General features: G+C 39.5%; 1 protein-coding gene across 8 annotated transcripts; it reads left to right on the top strand.

Annotated features, from left to right (window-relative positions):
* The first annotated feature begins 2 nt into the window (after window positions 1–2).
* Window positions 3–19,565, top strand: LOC117957786 (TOM1-like protein 2). Of its 8 annotated transcripts, XM_034893816.1 has the most exons (17): window positions 3–134; window positions 4,927–5,011; window positions 6,596–6,674; window positions 7,186–7,335; window positions 8,306–8,440; window positions 8,526–8,705; window positions 8,998–9,114; window positions 9,927–10,060; window positions 10,618–10,660; window positions 11,155–11,163; window positions 11,587–11,758; window positions 12,556–12,670; window positions 13,364–13,439; window positions 14,893–14,967; window positions 17,148–17,207; window positions 17,768–17,804; window positions 17,902–19,565. In XM_034893816.1, exons 1-17 carry the CDS (start codon window positions 83–85, stop codon window positions 18,045–18,047), a joined length of 1,665 nt encoding a protein of 554 aa, XP_034749707.1. In that variant the 5' UTR covers window positions 3–82; the 3' UTR covers window positions 18,048–19,565. The 8 variants fall into 8 exon arrangements, 7 of the variants coding, with proteins under 7 accessions (XP_034749707.1, XP_034749708.1, XP_034749709.1 ...); XR_004659593.1 differs by lacking the exon at window positions 17,902–19,565 and having other exon boundaries at window positions 14,870–14,967; XM_034893817.1 differs by lacking the exon at window positions 11,155–11,163.
* The last annotated feature ends 1,272 nt before the right edge of the window (window positions 19,566–20,837 follow it).

Raw genomic sequence — 20,837 nt, 5'->3', positions numbered from 1 at the left:
CATTATTCTGTGGGCGGGGCTTGTTTGTAACGCCTCTGGGCCTCAGCCTCAATCATTCCCGAGCGGATTGTTTGTTGTCAAAATGGAGTTCTTACTTGGAAATCCCTACAGCACTCCCGTCGGCCAATGCATAGGTACGTTAGCGCTGTAGTTATTCATTACAAATGTTAAATGTAATCTACCATACATAATTTGAGCGTGGACAAACATTTTGTGTTTTACTACTGGGGTTTACGATACGAAAAATAGCGAGCTAGCAAGCATCATCGCAGCAAACGTCATTTTACGTTACTTAGAATGAGCTTTCAGCCAATGTTATCCACCTCACCTTCCTAACATAGTCAGTTGTAATGACAAGTAACGTTACATTACGTAAAATCATTCTGCATGTTTATAACATGACAATGCAATGCATATTTCAAGATTGTGAAATGACAGGAAATGGCATGGACAGTGTAGTGAAATGGGGCCAGAGAGCCAAGATAAATTTCAATATTTCCTTAGTTGCTGAACAATAGTTGACCACACTGCTTGGTCTGCCTGGTTGGTTTTAGTTTTGAATCTCAAGGCTCTGTGTTGTGGCGCTTATTCCTCCTGCAGAGAAGGGACGTGCAGGCTTACCACATCCCTTTGGTTGCATTCTCTCTTTGCATCTTTCTGGTTTTTTGCAACATTGCTCAGAGATAAACAACTTTCTCACCTAGAACAGTTGTCACCAAGGCTAAGCTGTGCCTTTTTATCCTGAGAGAATAGCACAAATGATGCAAATAGCTTCTTTGAGATCTACAGGAAGACATGTTTAGTCTGACAATACAAAAGTGTAGTCTGGGTGCAACAGTGTAAGTTTATTTAAATTTAAATCTATTAAAGTTTTGTTGTGAGGAAGTATACACTTTAGATTGCCTGAATATCACCCACCCCACAGTACTACACTGTAACAACATCATTACTGTTCTGTTCCTTTTTTACATAGTGAACACCATCTTTGGTTCTAGATACTTTTATGGCTTGACTTGATTCTAATTGTATTTAACCTAAATAGTTTTCAATTGATTTTAAATTCCAGTGATTATGCAGTTGTGTAAAAGAGCTTGTAGATAGTTCCTGATTTATTAAGTGTAGTTAAGTCCCTGCACAACAGATGTGGACCACACATTTGCCACAATGTTGATTTGTGTTTACCTTTAAGCGAATGCAGCAGCTGTCACAGAAGCATTTTTTGATTACCCATTTTCTTCTGTGAGTACTGCTCTTTTATAAATACTTTGTGTAAATCTCAGACTTTCACATGTTCTTACCTAATCGGTTTTACAGTTCCTAGTGATAGAAGGTAGATTGCAATGTTTAATCAAGCTCCTTGGTGCACTGGATAGAAACCGTTTGGAGAAAGGACATCTATGGGAGTTAGAGGGCCTCTGAAATGTCCTCTGGCCTGTGTGAGTGTTGCCCACCACCCACTGGTCAGCTACTTTGTGCCTGCCCTGTCATCCAAGACAGCCCTCAGCTACCAACTGTGAGCATCGTCTCAAACATTTTTCCCTACAGAGGTCCTTCTAGGTCATTCCGTGGGCTGTATGCATCACGTCTTGGATTTCCCCATTTCACAGAGATGGCTGAATCTCCAGCCCGATCTCTCCGGTTGAGTTGCTGCGCTGTGCTGAGTTGTACAGCCGGCTGTCTGTTTAGCTGCTGTACACCACAGCAGAAGGGCAAAGGATCAGCTTACCTGAAACATTGACAGAGAAATCAACAGAACAGATGCTGAGGGATGCATTGTGTGGAACCTTATACACCTTTTTATTCCTGAGTGCTTGCGAAGGTGGTGGAGAGATTAGAGATGGTGAATGAATGACTTTTTTCTTCTTCATGCTCCAGCTTCATGGTCAAGGCACTTTGCCTGCTTCCTCGACCAATTTCTTCACCTCTTTTTCCTAAAGGGAAACATACTGGTCAGACGCTCAGGCTATTAGCACAGAGCACTGAAGCAATGCAGTCACTCAGGGAGTCGTTTTGGTGATGCAGGAACCTACTTCATTCACAGATTTCGACCGATTGAAACAAAACACATTTTAATGCACCATTAACAAATAGATGTAGAAAATACATTGAAAGGAACCTACCCTGATTCAATCTAGCCCTTTTTGCATAGTAATAAATAAATAAATGTCTAAACTTAAAGCTTTGGTGTGTATCTTTTTGATTTTAACGAATGTCATTGTCAATTAATGACTGTTAATCAAGTAGAGCTGGGTAAAAATATCAATGCTATATCAATATTGCAATTTTGGATATCGTAATATTGTTAAATGGTAAATGTTGTCTTTTCCTGGTTTTACAGGCTGCATTACAGTAAAGTAATGTAATTTTCTGAAGTCACCAGTCTGTTCTAGCTGTTCTAATATCTGTAAATTACCTTTACCCACTAAGTCATTAAATCATTTTCGGAGATTATTTCATTGTGTAAATAACATTTTGTTAAAGCACCAATAGATAATTACCTCTTCTAAAGAGTCCATCATGTTTTTTTAATCCTCCGTGTCCTCCTTGGCTATGTACCAACTGCGTCAAGGAGGGGTGTCGGCAATGCGCAGACAGTTTTGTTGTCATTGCTTAAACTTCCTCATGGAGGCGACAGAATCTACGCACTGTGGCTTAAAGAATGTCTTCCACTATTTGACGAGATATAGTGCTTCTGAAAGCTGAATTCTGTTAATTCTAGGGGTGGCAATACCCAAAGGCCTTACAATACGGTATTATAGCAATACTTATGTCACAATACAATATTATTGCGATTTTAAACATATTGCAATATTATAAGATATATTACAATTTATAAAATTTTTCCCAACCTTAAATTGTTCCCAATTTCAAATAATGTCCCCAAACACAGATTTAATAAAAGATGTATACTTGGTATCTGTGTATCAACACAGTATTGCCACGGAAAATATTGCGACACAACGCTGTATCGTTATGTACATATAACCAGAATTAGGAGCCATTTTCAATATTTAGGCGACCCCTTTGGCTAGCAGTTGTCAAACTTGCAAACACAAGGACAAGTGGAAAAATTGTACAGAAAAGAAGAGTCTTTAAAAAGGACAACATGTTGATGGAAGGGGACAGAAAGGGACAGAGATCTGTGGCTTTGTACGCAGCGCATGGCACAGCCTGCCACCGTTAAAGCCATGTGATCGACTGCCGTCACTGGTGCGGTGTCGATTCCCAGGACTGGGGGAATTGACACACCACCATGAATGAATGCACTCAGCAGCAGGCATTTCACTTCATTAGCAAAGGTCTGATTGTTCAGTGGCTTTCCAGCTCATGGAGAGATCCAATTTTCTTTTTTCTTCTCTTCTGCCACCTGTGCTCTGTCCTGTTTTCTTCTTGACCCGACAATCCACTTGAGGAGATTACATGGAATATCCCAGTGGCAGTGCTGGTTAATTCCTCCAAACCTATGCTTTATGTGCAGCCTAAATGCTGCTCATGTTGTTATTCACTTTTAGGCTCTCTATTTTTGTAGATAAGTGTTTGTAGGTGTGACACAACTTTTTTTAAATAAGATGCTTGTCTATCTGTGCTTGCTCAGTCTGTGACAAGTTCATTAGAGAGGGGTGGTAGAGCATGAATAAGTCATGGCTGTCAGGCTCGTCCAATGTTGAGCCTCCCAAGGAAGGTAACCCGGCCCAGTGAGAGGCTCTTGGCCTGGGCATGACAGCCTGCTCGAGGCCTTTGGGTTTCTAGTAGACAAGCTCCTCCTGTCCATGCTGAAGAATTGTCTAATGACAATCTTTTGAGTGTCACTGATAGGAACTTGGTCTCAGCTCACTTGGTTAGAAAACATTTTTCTGTTTCAATGTGAAATTCACCCCAGACGACTGTGATCCTGATAGATATCAGCTTTCACTGACATGATGGATGGATTCTGGGGACGGGAGAGGAAGGGGGACACGGGAGAGGAAGGGGGGGGGGGATGATGACTGCAATGCCACTTCATCACTGTAGCTTCTCACAGTCTGGATGACATTATGTCTTGGCTGTAGCCAGAATGCTATAAAATGGTAGGGTGGTGTTTGAAAACCTGTGTGGCTTCTGTTTTTCAGCTGTTATACCAGTTATGACTGAGTGCACCGCGGCATCACACCCACAGCCAGCTTCCCTTTCCTCCAAGATGATAGCTTTCTTCTTTCCAGTTTCCAGTTTGATTCATTTAGGCTAATATTTGAGAATTGGGGACATTGGAGCAACAGGTGGTAGATGATATTTTATAGCACATGAGACTTGGAGTAGAAGTCTGATCCATCTCATGATCCTAGACCCAAGTTTTCATCCTAACCCATTTGACAAATTTGTTTCCACTTAGGCTAGTAATGGATCTTGCTTGGACAGACTGATATTTCCGTCATTTTGTCAAGTGGTTCTTGACAAAATCAGAACAATTAATGTTCATCAACTTTTGCACAGGTTTACATCCACGTCTGACTAAAATGCAGCATCCCTAGGGAGACAGCTTCCAGGGTAAAAATATCGGATTGGGTATTAAAACTAAAATTTACTTCAACACCTTCTGCACCCTCAGGTTTTGAGTTCTTGAGTGCCAAGATTCAATAATTCCTATTGCTCAGGTAAAACTAAAAGTACACTTTTTACAGGCAGTTATGTGTTTCTCTTCACTGTTTGGCATTGTCTGTATTTTAACTGACATTCTGTTGTGTTGTAAACAATGATGGGTTTGTGTAAAAAGCCGCCAGCTTTCTGTCTCACGTCACCTAATACTGTGGTGTAAATTGAATAAAAACGGATCCTTTCTTAATTTGTTAAATTCTTAAGTTAAGGGACAATGTTTTTTTTGTTTTTGTTTTTTTTAATATACAACCTTATATACAAATAAATATTATGTGAATCTTGTGTTTTCTCCAGAAAGGGCCACAGATGGGGGCCTACAGAATGAGGACTGGACCCTCAACATGGAGATCTGTGATATAGTAAACGAGACGGACGAGGGGTGAGTTGCCACATATTCGAAAAGTCAATCATTGATGGATTATAATTAGCTTAAAGTTCTGTAGGGAAAATATGTGTGGTCCCTAAGTTGTTCATCTTAATGGGTCTTTCATTGTTTGTCACACTAGCTGACTGCGTGACTCAAGCAAATAATACACTGGCTTCTACTGTGTGCTTCACCAACACACACCAACCTACAGAAAGCCTTTTGTTTTCTGGAGGTGTCACTGACTAAATGAATGAAATGCTTATGTCCGCCTTCTGCATTAAAACATAAGCAGAGTATGAGCATTCAGAAGACACAGTGTAGATTCTGCATCTTATTTGAGACCATAAGTCGCAACAGAAAACATAAATTACCCGATTTGCATTTTTCAAAAATATCTGTCTTCTGCAGAATTAAAAAATGTTGTTTCTTTTTATCACACCATAACAGATCCAGATCAGGTTTTGCATTGCAGCCTTTAATGATGATCTAAAACAATAATGTTCAATATAACATATAGTTCTGCATTTTTATACCTTACTTCCAAAACACTATTGAATTCAGTTGCAGTTATATATCCTAGTAAACATCTACAGTTGGGCATATCAAGCAGCACCGTTTTGCCAACATCTCCATTGTGCAGAGTGTTTATTTTCTAGGAGGTATATTGGAATCTTTCCATTTCCAGTTTTGCCTCAGCACTTTCCCTTTTCTCTTTTGTCCCCAGCTTTTCACATTCTTCATGCACACACACACACACACACACACACACACACACACACACACACACACACACACACACACACACACACTTATTGTCTTGGCGTGCCTTCTCTGTCTCTCACAAACACACACACACACACACACAGTCATTGTCTTGGCATGCAACATGTTGCCCTCTCTGTCTCACACATACACACACACACACACACATATATATATATATATATATATATATATATATATATATATATATATATATATATATATATATATATATATATATATATATATATATATATATATATATATATATATATATATATATATTCTGCAACTGAATTTCTTTTTTTGTTTACACATTCTACTGGGTGCTGAAACAAAATATAAAAAACCGATGCACCATCCAAAATCAAAACAAAAGAAAACAAGACGCAACTGTAACACTGAATCAGAAACACACACATACAGGGTGCTGTTTGAAGAAGCTATATGTCAGACTTTATGCAGCATCTCCATCCAATTCTATCTATTTCAGCTCCCCCGCTCGATAAATGTACCGTAGCTCATGAAGGAGTTCATAAAAGCTTATTATGGCTCATCTGCAGTGAAGAGACGGGCAGCCAACCTGAAGTCTTTACGCATGGACAGCTTTGATCTTGCCTTGGGAGAAAACAGATAGTCACTCAGAAAGAACAGAGATAAACAGATGGTGTGATGGCGCTTCTCTGTCTTAGTCAAACAGTTATGCTGACAGACTGACTGGCATCTGTTATTGTGGCACAGAAAATAATTTATTCCAACAAAGTCAAAGATGTTATGTCTACTCTCAACTGGGGCGCTTTATCCAGCTGTGTCTTCTCTACTGTTTCCTTCTAGGCCAAAAGATGCCATGCGGGCACTGAAGAAGAGACTTGGTGGCAACAAGAACTACAGAGAAGTGATGCTGGCACTAACAGTGAGAACTTTCTACTTTTAGCTTTTTCTATTGTAAAACTGGCATCAATTTCCCTAGACACATCAGTAGGAATTGAATGACACAATGGCTTCGTACCTTGCAACATTCCGTGATGGTTTTATTTTCAGTAAGCCGTGTCCAAACTTGTTACTGCTTCTCAGTTTGTAGACCACATTAAAGGATTGCACCATGCACAAACTTAACCTCTCCACACTTTGGCATTTTATTCCACAATGTCTCTCCTCATGCCCACTGTCAGGGATGCGTGTTTATGTCTGATCTTGCTAATCTTTCATTTTGTTCATAGCAGCCATGCTGATTGAGCTGTGTTTTAAATCCACTCACATCTTTTATAGCTCTGCTAGTTAAAAGCCCCTCTGTGTAACGAAAGCATCCTGAATGGGAAGGCTTCCTTTTCTCAGCTGCCTCTCACAAACTTTCCCGCTTTCCAATTATTGATTTATTTGCCAGGCAGGCTTTTGTCTCTCTTTAATCGCCTCCCTCTCTGCAGGTATTGGAGACATGTGTAAAGAACTGCGGTCACAGGTTTCATATCCAAGTGGCCAACAGAGATTTCATCGATGGTGTGTTGGTCAAAATCATCTCCCCCAAGAACAATCCTCCAACCATCATACAAGACAAAGTGCTGTCGCTCATACAGGTATTGGGGCTTTTTGTGTTAGTGCTGTTATTTATTTTCAGTTTTTACTGACTACTCCAGAGGACTTAATCCTCAAATAAGCCACACTTCCACTGCAAAATTGAGTGAGATGTATATATATGTAGATATATATGTGTGTGTGTGTATGTATATATATTTAATAAAAACTGAATGAAATCAGGTTGTTATTGGCATTGGTCCTCCTTAGTGTGATGGTAACAGTCAGTTTTTTCAGTGGCATCAAGTATGTCAGTAGTGGTCTCTGGGAAGCCAGGTGGGCACCACATGTTCCACTTGCCAGGTGTTGCACCACAGACTGCAGCTACGGTGCTATCGTGTTACCTGAGGTCACCTCGGCCAACAGGTGGTGCTCTCTGTCACTCGTTCCTCTGTGCTCTGATTTTTTATAGGGATTTGTTTGAAGGTTAATGCTCTTTTTGACACCTTTTTTCTGTCCTTTGCTCGGTCTGTTAACCATGTTAGTGTGTGGCTCGGAGGATCCCTGTCACCCCGGACACAAACTTTTTGAAACACTCCTCTTGACAGCAGTCTGCAGTCCATCTGAACCAAAACCTTTCGCCACAAGAACAGTTTCTTCCTGACTAGGCCTGGGTCCCCCACCGACAGACTCTGACAGACCCAACCGCAGTCACTGCACAAACTTACATTAACGCACATCCTGGACTATTATCCCTGGCCATTGCACACATATACTGTGCAATACCATTTGCACATTCCCTGATCAATATTTTTGCTGCACAAACTATACATCCCTCCTTCTTTCTAAAATGGTTATATTGTACATTTGTTATAGCGTAATTAACATACTTTTATTGTTAATTTCCTTTTTTAAGGATTTGCCCACATGACAGGGTGATAAACTGCTTTGTTGATATCGTGATGTAATATCATTTATTATTATTTTATTTTTATTATTTTTTCAATGTACGTCTGTGTGTGTTTGTGTCAGGCCTGGGCTGATGCCTTCAGGAGTAGCCCCGACCTAACTGGTGTGGTACACATTTATGAGGAACTGAAGAGGAAAGGCATTGAGTTTCCAATGGCAGACCTGGATGCATTGTCTCCCATCCACACACCACAGAGGGTGAGAGGAAATAAATCCACATACAGCACTAACGCATATGTATATTCACACAGCATTGTCTTTGGGGGTATATTTTTTCTTCCAGGTTACACCAGAGGTGGACCCAGCCATGATCAAGTACCTAGCCCCTGGCTCACCTGCAGCTGGGTGTCCTAAACCTACCCTGACCCCAACCTTGACCCCAACCCTGACCCCAACCCTGACCCCTGCCTCTGCCACACCGGTCTCCCAAATGCCCAGCCCCATCACAGCAACCCCTGAACAGGTGAGGAGCATCAACAGCAACCTTTGATCAATAAAATTGACTTTCTGCTGCGTTATTGCTCGTGAAGTGAAACTTCATTCTTTTATACAGCCCATTTTAGCAGAATAAAGCAGATTGATCCAGAGTTTTGGCAGTTAAATTGCAAAGTGCATAGATTAAAGCAGATTACAAGATTTTAGCTGGATATCATGACTAACTCAATCGACTGCCTTCGAGAACATCCGCAGCACTGTGCTGATACAGAATAAGCCCTGGGATTGTCGAAATGACCTTTGACCTTCTGTGCTTTCAGATCGCCCGGCTGCGCAGTGAGCTGGACGTAGTGAGAGGAAACACCAAAGTGATGTCAGAGATGCTAACGGAGATGGTCCCTGGGCAGGAAGATGCCTCTGACCTGGAACTGCTTCAGGTTAGAGGCACATGAGTATATTATGAGGTCTATTTCATCAGTGATGACTTTATATTTTTCATCATACTTTTGGAAATAAATATGGCTTTGTGTGTTTTAATTTGTATTGTGGATTTTAAAGTATTGTGGTTTTGAAGTGACTTTTAAGACTACTTTGAGAAAGCAAATCTGATACATGTATTTCTGTTTTTCTTTTTATGAATTGGTCTATCTAGAGATCATTTTAGCATCCCTAATCTAAAACAAAATATAAATATATATAAACTCAACTGTTTTACTATATGAATTCCCAAGCACTGTAAAAGCAAAAAGCTTTCCATTGTGGCAGTCAGTTGGAAAGTGATGGAATTGTTTATAGCCACCAGGGGGAGTAGTGTCTTTAGTTTTCAGAGGTAACACTCAAATCACCCACAATTTATCAAGAACCCGTCAGCTGGGGTCACATTCCTGAAATTAACAAGTAACCAGTGGTATAGAAACTCATGCAGAATTTAATCTCCACAGACCAAATCCATTTGGTATTTGTGTCAGCTGCAAGCACCTGGCCCTGTGGTAACTTTTCTCACTTTTTCTTTCTTTCTTTTTCCAGCTGCTAAAGAAAAAGAAGAAAAAGCATTGACAGAGTTTTTACACAGTTGAGCAAATATGTCTGACTTGCTCAACATTTGATGCAATGTCATATAATATTGTATGTCTGACAAAATGATTTGACTTTCTAAAACTCGCTTTTTCTTCCTCTCCCTTTGTTTCTTTTTCTATCGCTTGATATATCAGTAAATCTGATCAATGTGTCGATGTGCCAATCTATTAAGGAGCTGAACAGAACATGCAGGGCTATGCAGCAGAGAGTGGTTGAGCTGATTTCGCGCGTCTCTAACGAAGAAGTGACAGAGGAACTGCTACATGTCAACGACGACCTAAACAACATTTTCCTCCGATATGAGAGGTACGATCAATAAAACCATAAGTCAGACTTTTTTTATGGGACAACAAGGACTGAAATGCTTGTTTTTGTTAGGGCGCCGTTGACAGAACTTTGTTTGGTAATCTTTAAATTATCTTTGATGTTAATACAACTTCTACCTGTCCATAACAGTGTAACATACAGTTACTATATGTTTTTGCCAGCCCAATGTGTAAGATCAAGACTTGGTCCAACATATATTCATGGATAAATAATTGGTTGTCGTTATAACTTTGTTTTGCCAAACTGTATTTTGATTCAAGATTTTAAAGACGAGGCTTTATACCCAAGCTTTCCAATCAAGAATCACATTTTTAAGAAAACATGCTTAACACAGATTAAACACACTTTTTGCAAGTTCAAATACTACAAGGTTACAGAGCTCGTATGAAGACTCCTTCCTTTTAAACATTCTGTGGCTTCAAACTGGTAAAATGTCTCTTTCATGAGGTTTCTGTAGATAAAAAAAAGATGTGTAACCACCTAAACTTCACAAAGCTTGTGGTAAAACATTCATAGGTTTTCTGTGCTGCTCACAGGTACGAGAGGTACAGGTCGGGTAGAGCAGCACAGAACAAAGGGGTGAGTACCATCAACAGAAAATCAGCGTTCAAAGAGCAGAAATCAAACAGATTCTCTCTTGCGATTGCTTGTTTTGTATTTGCTTTTTGCATGTTTTCAGAATCTTTCAAATCCTTTTATTCCTTTACATCGCCTGTGGCATTTTGTATAAAATTAAGCATGCTATTAGGGATGTTTCTAACAAATCTGTCCACATCGCCAATGGTGTGCTTGTTTTACTATTTAGTATCTGAATAAATCATTACTATTTATAACAGCATACACAATCCACTGCTGCATTCATATTTAATGCAAGTGGACTGCACTTTCTTATTAGTTTTATCACTGGAAGAGCAAAACATAACTAGTCCCAGTCTGGTATTTAAGAGTGTACATTTGCCAGTAGAAGTGATTTGCTAGGGGGTTGGGGCATCTCTCTCTACATCCCACATAGCTGTTTGTGTTTGCATTCTGTTGATCTTTCTGTGTGCTCTGTCTGTTTGTGTTGTGGCCAGCTGATGGAGGCAAGTATGATGCCAGTACAAGGTTCAATCCTAGCCATTGTGCTGGGATTGAAAGGAAGGGACAAATGTTAACACGTCTGCTTTATATAGCTCATGCTTAGTCTCATCAGTACCACTGTGTGAAACTAGATGATATATAGTATGTCCTTCCCTTCCCTCCTTCTTGCCTTCTGTCTCACACATCTGAAATCTTGTCCACTTGTTTATTCAACCCTCAGTATTGTTCCAGTGCATAGTCTCCAATTCACAACTACTGACCCTCAATGTTGTCTCAAATAGTGAGTTTATACAAAGTTTGTAATCTAATTTCTTCAACAAACGTATATGCTTCCTTCATTTTGCTGTCAAAACCTCAAAAGCACTGCATATTGATGTTTACATGCATTCATAATTGTTGACAACCAACTCTCTATCCGCTTTCAGATGTTGAATGAGGCCACAGAGGACAACCTGATAGACCTGGGCCCGGGCTCCCCTGCTGTGGTCTCGCCCAGGATCAGCTCCAGCCCTCCAGTCCACTTCCCCGCAGGGGCCACTGCCTCGCCAGCCCACAACCCCACTACAGCCTCGCTATCATCTGCACTAGCTGTTATTGGTAAGAACAAAAGGGCATTGGAGACGCACCAGTGTAAGAAAGGCTCATAATCTAGCTACTAATAGGAAATGTGCCTAACAACACAACTCATTGCTCGACAATCTTGCCTGCCAGTGCTAGCTCCCCTGTTGGTCTCTAAAAAGGTCTCTGCATGCTATAATACTCTGGTTAAAGCGTATACATATTGCTGTTCTGAATATTTTGTCATAGTTGGCTACATTTCTACAGAAACAAAAGCATCATTTCCATGTTTTGTAGAAAAAGGGTTCTTGAGACAGTTTTCATGCCGGTATTGGACTACGGTGGTGTGATTTATAGACCTGCATCATCTTCAACTCTTAAATCTATCTATCTATCTATTGCTCTGCCTTGAGATTCACAACCGGTCATGTTCATGGTACACATCATTGTACTTTATATGAAAGTGTTGTTTGGTCTTCTCTTCAACAAAGATGTGATACTCACTGGTATCTCTTTATCCACAAGGCTCTTATTTGAATACTACCATGCTACCTTACAGAACTTCTCTGTTCTTCAGGGGACAATCAGACTCGCTCTGCTGACCAGCTTTTGCTACATGTTTCACAATAATTTGTCTTTCTATTTATGGTTTTGCGTCTTTGCATTGTTGTAGTTTAGTTTTTGTCTTGGTAACTTGAATCAAAGACAGTGTAAATGAGGGTCACCCCTCCATGATCTCTTAAGAATAAATAAAGGTTGAATGAATTAAGGAATAATCCACTATCTCTACTTTCTCTGTCTTTCTTGCTCTCCCCTATCTGCTCTCCCCTTTCCAGATGTAGCTTCAGACAGCGCGAGCGGTACTCTGTCCTCTGTACCAGGCCGCAACCAGGATGACTTTGACATGTTTGCCCAGACCAGGACCAGCTCTCTGGCTGATCAGCGCAAAAAGTAGGTCTAGATTTTACTTTTCTTCTAGGGCAACCCAGATCCGGTCATGCTACTATTCAGGGTGCCATTTGTTTTAATTAAATGGTTATTCATAACCACCTTTTAATATTTAAGTAAAAACCACCCATGGGGACTTTTACGCTGTTTGTTCCCCGATGATCACTGTCTACAAGGTTGTGTTCCCCCCTCCCCGCATGATAACATTTAACTTTTGGATGTGCCCACTGTCCCTGCTCTCACAACGTCTTCCTATGTGAATTATTCCCTCATGCCTTTAATTCATTACCTTAATATAACGCTATATCATAGACACTCAAAGCGCTTCAGGGGAGGACTACTTTTTTACGACGCCAGACGCTCACCACATCATCAAAATTGCAAATGGATATATTGGGTTGTCTGGACCACATAACAGCAACATGCCTGATAGCCAGAGACTCTCTCCCTCTTTCTGTCTTTTTCCTTTGTGCTGTGTTATGAAGGTAGTAGGGACAGAAACCACATGAAAACTCTAATGTTCTTCAAACATCTCTCATAATGTTTACATTCGACCAGATATTCATGGGTATAACATGTATTATAGTATATTCAAAATGGGTGAGCATTGCTGGGTGTTGTTACTGTTTTACTGTTTTTTGACACTGTTAAAAAATATATCCATCTTAAATATGTTGTTTATGTTTTTGTGCGCAGTGTAAAGTACGAGGACCCTCAGACTCTGGGCGGCCTGGCCTCAGCTTTGGATGTGAGACAACAGAACACAGGAGGGGTGAGTACACTGATGCATGTAGTTTTATACAGCTTTTACCTATATATGGAGGTGGGTGATGTGTTATTTACTGGCAGACAACTTTTCCTTTACCAGTGTGTCCTCAGCCTTTGGTCACTCCGTGCATGTGATGGTCTGTGACACTGTATTTTCTACAGTGACATTTGTCCTGTATGCAGTGATACTCAAACTTTGAATCAAACTTTTGATCCGAAGAAAAGGGCATAGGTCTTTGTATTGGCTATTACTGAATAGCTAAAGAATACATGTCTTGCAATGTGGTAACTGTGCAAGTGTTAAGCATACCTATAAGTAAGTGCTCAAAATATGATTTAAATATTAGTTCGAACAGTTGATGTGGACTCATGGATTTTTTTATTCTTTAAACCAGATATCAGTACTTTCTTAACCCTGGTCCCTCACTTTAAAATGGTTGCTTTAATGTCCTTGGATGACAAGAATGACCGCGTCAAAAAACTGTTATAAAATCATCTATTAATATTATTTCCCCCACAAATCTTTTAACCAACTTCAGTCCTGGTAATCACTACCAAATATTCTTTCATTTTCATGTTTACCCTTTAAATGCCAGATTGTGTACATTACGTAAGGCCACTGCTTTTTTATGGAAAAAAATACAACACAGACTTTTTGAATTATTTTCTGTATACTATATGCTAGTTTTTTTTCCCAGTCTGGGATATGTCAATGATTAGCAACAACATTGATTTTGATGAATTGCTTCAAACGCTGCAGTGCTCCATAATACAACTACAATAACCCTTATCCTTCTGGTTTTAATGTGATGCAAAGGAGACATTTAATGTCCTTAAGGGTCTTAGTGTGTATTATGGCTACACAGCTTATTATAGATGTATTATAAGAGCTAAGGTTGAACTTGTAAATTTAGAAGAAAAAAAAACTCGCCATTGCCAAAATATATGCTCTGTGCACTAGCACAGCCAAATAATCACAAAATTCTAACTTAAAAAGCTAGGATTTGTTACTGAGGAACAAGGGATAATTACGTTTTCTGTGGATTTAAATAAAATTCCACACTCAGTTTGTAGAGAAAATCCAGTTTTGATTCTTATAGTCATTCTTCCTGTCCGAGCACACAAAACCGTCTGAAACCTGAACTGAACTGATACAGCCATGCAGACACATTTTTTTTTTAGTTACCTCAGGCTACCCTATGCCTCGACTGTACTTTTACTTTAAGGAGTACAAAGTCTTTTTTTCCCCTTTTATTTTCCTCATTTTCATCTTTAAGGAATGAACCTTTCACAGTTTTCTTACGTTCTCCCCTGTTTCTCTCTCTTTAAATGACAGCCATCTCTTGCATATTTGACTTCTCCTCTGTCTCTCTCTCTCTCTGCACTGTGTGCTATGCTGTGGTGGGTCCTGGTTCCTTTCTTCTCTTGTGTAAGGTGTTGTTCTGTTGTTGATTCAGCTGAGGGTAAAAGGGGATGATAACCCAGCAGATCAGGAGCTGCCCATAGACAGCTGGCTTATTACCCAAGGAATGGTGAGGACTCCATCCTCAGTGTGTCCTCCTACCCCTCCCGCGTGTCCACCGTCACCCCTGCATTCAACTTCCTGCGGCATCATCCATAACCCTCATGTGCTGCTCTCATTTTCAGCCTCATCTCACTGCTTTGTACTGGAATGCTTGAAATAAGCCCAAACCAGCAAACGTATTCCCCGCTAAGAACATCCACTCCAATTCCATACAGATGTTGTACTATAGTGTTGGGCAATATGACTATACTTTAAGACATGCTGATTTTTTTCTGAGGTAGCCATCTCTTTAATATCTGTTTTATTGGTTGTATTAGGCCATTGCAGGCAATCTTGCAAATCAATAAACAGGATGGCAACATTTTCCATGATGAAGCATCTTGATTTGTTACGTTTTAAGTGTTTAATTTGCTGGATTAACCAAAAACCAGACTTCTATCTTCTATCTATCCATTTAAGGTATTTTATTGATACAACCAGTTTATCAATTTAATTCCCAGGAAACAGTATGTATTGCTGCGGTGATATAAAATTACTTATATAGCGATGTAATATTTTATCCATATTGCCCACCTCAGTTGCACTCTATTGACATGGGTGTTCTTAACACGATACCCATTACTAATGTCACGCCTTTATGGATTGGTTAATGAGCCCAACTGGTCACCAGGAACTTCCATCAGCTCGATTCATCTTTTAACAGTCACAAGCTGAAAGAGCTGGGAAGTACAGATACTACTGCTATACAGCACGGTTAAATCAACAATGATAAACATTGTGGAAGTACTGATAATATCTCATCTAAGCATTACAAAAAATAAGCAAAGGGATGATGATTTGCTGTGTAGTGGAAAGTATTTGTCACTTGTCCTCTAACTGTCTCTGGATCTTAATACAATATACACTAACAACAACCTCACACATCTCACCTTAACAAGAAATAGATCTAGATGTAATATTTCTAACCCTTTAACAATTAAGTTGATGTTATGACTATGAATATTTCAATACAACGGATAACACTTTGAACTTGTATCAGTGGGACTGCAGAGAGTTATGATAAGAAGAGACTTCTTATTGCACACTTTTCTACAGCATTTTCTCCTCTGTTAACACAGCTGCATGTTTTTTTACTGTGAATGACTTTCACTGCCCCACTGCCTTGGCCTTTTATTTTGAAATGCTCCTTCGCTGCGTTAACTGTGTTCTCACGAGGAAACCCCACCAGTATTTTTGTAGCCTATAACAGGGTCTAAGGACAAGCTTTTTGTTTTCTCTATTCAACTTTGATATCAGATCAACGCTACATGTGGATTTTGACTTCACCACATAGGCAGTGAAAGGATGTGAAAGACCTTTTTGTATTGTGTGTGTGAATGCATTTTCAGATTTTTGTATACGAAAAACATGCAAGTTACTTATCCCTAATTGTGACTCTTAATGGATGGACTTACAGCTTTTGAGCCAAAAAAGTGGGTTGCATTATGTTGCTGAGAAAGGAAATTTTACAGCCATAAAATGCAACACATTTGCCCAGCATTCCTTATTTCACTGTGATTGTTTGGTTCCCACACAAACCCAAACACACCCCATCCACCCTGACATGGCTTCATCACAGTCACTGCACGCAAGCAGCGTTCACGTGTGCAGTGTGTGTGCGCGCACATGCTCCACGTATGTGTATGCTGTGGGATTGCCCTGCCTCTCGACAGTCCCTGTGCTTTCAGCTTTTCCCATCCAATCAATCTCTTAATCACGTTCAAGCGGTTTGCTAATTCACTAATTATCCGGAACAATTAACACTGCTGTGTGACATTAGTTGGCAGCTGGTAAGCCATGTCAGCACCACAGAACTAATGAAAACAATACACAAGCTGGGAACTTCACTGTTCTCTACTCAGCTGAGTAGCAAATTGTTGCACATGATCAAACAATAAGCACAGACCTGAGAGGGGTTGAGTGTGACTTTTGAGTACCTTTTTTTTTCTTTTCTTTTTTCTCATCTTTATTCGTTCTTAATTTTTATTTTAATCATCTTCCTCTCCAAACCTTTGGTGATTCCTATTCTTGATATTTTTTGTGTGTTTTTGTGTGTTACAATTTTTCTTTTTGTTGTTGGGGTTGGGTTTCTTTCTGTTGTGTGGCTTTGGTGCTGCTCCGGGGTTTGTCCATGGCTTTGCTCCATAGATCCCCGTATCGCAGTCCTCTGTCATGGATGACATAGAGGAGTGGCTCTGTGCTGACGTGGTGAGACTTCTTTACATTGATTTATATCTTTTTCTCTTCTTTCTCTCTTTCCCTCTCTCGCGATCCCTCATTTTTTTTCATTAATAGCACATTCCATCCATCCATATATAACTGGATTTATTTGACTTAGTTTCCTTTGACATCACATCCTTTAATTCACTATAATCTCATGAATTTCCACCAATGACTGACATATAACAGTTTACTTTGAGGTTTGACTTACAAATGCTAACACTGTGCTAATGATAGTCAAGTTAAAATGGCTGGTTCAAACTTCTTTAACATGTGCATGTGGAGGATGTGGAGTCGGGCCCAAGAGGGCTCCTTGTGGTCTTCACCTGGGAAAAGTGTAGAAGGATGCATGATTGACAGGTCCTTCGTTAGCCAGTTTGTATTGATATGTCTCAGTTTGTGTCTTTACAGGCATTTGACTTGTACAATGCTTTTGTGCATCAGCTTATTGTGTTGCTGACTGTACACTAAGGTTTATTTCTGTCTTTTGACAGTCTCCATTGATGGTGCCAAAATGTTTATCTTCATAACTTTTTTTCTCTCAATAGAAAGGGGATGGTGCTGAGGAAGGGGTGACTAGTGAAGGTATAGACTCTGATTACAGTTGCACATGTTCCACTTACTCTAAGGTGTGTGAAGTTTTGTTCATTTTCATCCCTTTTCATAAATTTGTTTATTTCAGAATTTGATAAGTTCCTGGAGGAGCGCGCAAAGGCAACAGACTCTCTGCCATCTCCGCCTGGAGCTAACCCGGCTCACCCTGCTCGTGCCCCTGGTGGCTCCCACAAGAAGGCTGAGCGGACGGAGGATGCCCTCTTTGCCTTGTAGACTGTTCTCAGAGAACCTACACCGCTCTCTTGGGAAATTTTAAGGTCCTTGCTGTAAATGATTCCCCCCAAATCCCTCCAGTCCCATTTCATTGTTGACCGCCAGGGGTGTAGCCAGTGACATTCACCTTGTCATTCTCTCGCCACAGTGTTGGTCTAACATGCAGAGGTCTAACGTGTTTACTGCGCACAACTGTGTTGGTTTTTACTATGTATGGATGTATTAATCTCTTAGTGTGGGATTTACTTCTTGCAGTCCTGCATCTCATTTGTAATGCTTCACCAAAGGAAGACAACCTAACGCGTCTGATGTGCTTTGAAAATGTGGTATATTACTGCAAGATTAAGAGAAAACGTTCACTGCAGGTCCATCTATTGAGTCAGTATGGAAGCATACAATTAGGATCATATTGTGTTGCTTTACTACGTTCAGCTAATTGCTAATTTGTGCATTTATCGTTTTAATGGTTTGTTCTGTAATATGTACTAGTGTTGTGGTTACGGTCGATCCATGCAATTTTTCTTTTATTTACAAATACTCCAGTTAGAGCTGTAGTCATGCTTTTAATACTGGTGTGGAATGGAATATGTTTTATTATCCAAGTTACCAAAAGCAGTGTGGAAAAAAGACTCCTGTTAGTAGGCAAATGAACTAACTAGGAATATAGTAGTTAAAGCAAAGCTACGATTGACACGTGTATGCAAGCATTGCTTTAACCAAAGGGAATAAAAAGTGAAATATCTAAAAAGCACTAGTTAGGATTCTCTGTTATGTATTTGAAATGGCTAAGGGGAAGGATTGTGCCCATGGAATATTACGCATTAGTCTTTTTCACTCCTCTGAAAAGCTACGACAAATTTGATTCTCTTGAACAACTGCAAACACTTTTAGCCATTCCAAAGACTATTAAGGCTTTAATGACCAACTAGCCCTGAACTACCGGTCGAACAATAATCATGTTCATGTGTTATGACTTTTAAGGGATCATGAACATTTTCCTTCCCCTTCTATATTAATGACTGTGCACTTTGAAGCAGAAACAAATGTTTATTTTGTCCTTTGTGTTTACAAGATGGTTACTATTTTTTCTAGGGGATGGGAAAATGTATTTAGATTGACTTCATCTTGCACATACATTTTGTAATTTTAGCGCGTGTTCACATAGAAGTGGATTGACGGACAGTTGAATTTATAATTGCTTTTAAGAATTATAAAAATGACATAGAGATGTAAAACAGATTAGGGCATTTAAATTATCAGAATGAACTAGCGCGCAGGCTCCTTAATAAACTAGCAGACAAAACATATAGCTAACAATATTGCACTGTTGTAAAGGATATATTCTTATAGGTAGATCTTAATTTACTCTAATCTATGTAATCTATATACCTCAAAATACAGGAATTTTAGTTTCTGTGTTTGGTTAAAAATGTATTGGCTCATAGTAATATCCACAATGCAGACATGTTTATGTATCATTTGATCCCCTGATTGTATTTTTATAGTTCATGTAAAAAAGAAAGAAACAAGTTTGTCCAACCCTTCTCTGTTTATCTTTTTGTGGTTGAGGCTGAAGCATGCAGCAAAAAAACGCAATTGTACTTTCTTTGATTTGTGTAGTCAAAGACCTACTTTCATTATTTATGTATTTTCATTCTGGTAGGATTCATCTGCTCCTGTTGGGACTGATTTCAACAAAGTAACTCTGACTGTACTTTGTCTTTGGTGTAATTAGGATCACACGTAAGGCAAAAAAGCAATCCTGTCTTCATTCCAGCTCTTTTGCCGAAGCTTGTTGCTCTGCACTTGAATTTTCTTTTGTCTTTAAGTCCATTTAAGACCAAAAGCCTTGTCAATCAAGGCATCTCAACTGTATAAGCCTAAGTCATGCATCAACATTACTTTTCAGTCCGAAATGCAGTGCAGTTATTTGTGACTGCATAATCAGTATGATTACACATTTAAATGTATTTTAGTTGAGGAAAATGTATGATTAATTAATTTTTTAATGATGGTTATATAGTTTTAGTATGGTTGCCAGGTAACTAAGATAATAGCGTTACATTTACAATCAACCATTGTGTTTGCTTTGGAAAACTTTTACCATGGAGGCTGAACAAAGAGGATTACTAAAAATGTAACAGGAGACCCTTTGAAAGGGAACTAATTTTCTGTTTGTACGTTACGTATCTCTGGATCTCTAACTGAGTGTATCGTATTACTTGCTTTTATGAAGCTTAATTGCAACATGTATTCCTCTGATCATTTCAAAATGGTTAATGAATGTCTTTAAATACTGATTAAGCAGATATTAATCTGATGTTTTGTGGACATGGAAGAGAGGTTTGATTTCTGTTGGTGGGTGGCCCATGTCTGTTTGGCTGTGCTGTCTGCTGCCATTATTAATGGTCAGATTTTTGTTTGGCCTAATGCACGTATGTAACTGCCCAATAAAACACTAGCAATGTGTGACCTCTACCTCACACCTGTTTGTGGTTAATTTGCAATTAAGAGTTGTGTGACAATCTCCTGCTGCTTCTTCATGAACATTCTGATGCAACTCGGCCTCAATCTTGCACTGTACTGGCCATTCATTATCACATGAGACTCTCACCCCACTCCACTCTGTTTCAACAGATTACTGTAGCACATCACATGTAAACAAATCTCAACAGTTTTTTTATAGACGTTTGCCTACTTCAGTCGCTTGTGGAGCATCGATGACAGGTTTCCAAAATCAATTATAAAAAGTGAACAAGACATGCACGTTTATACAAACACACCCCATCA

The sequence above is a fragment of the Etheostoma cragini genome, chromosome 15, assembly GCF_013103735.1.
Source record: "Etheostoma cragini isolate CJK2018 chromosome 15, CSU_Ecrag_1.0, whole genome shotgun sequence".
Classification (NCBI taxonomy): domain Eukaryota; kingdom Metazoa; phylum Chordata; class Actinopteri; order Perciformes; family Percidae; genus Etheostoma; species Etheostoma cragini.
Note: the sequence above shows the minus strand (reverse complement) of the source record. Positions and strands in the feature narration are given on the sequence as shown.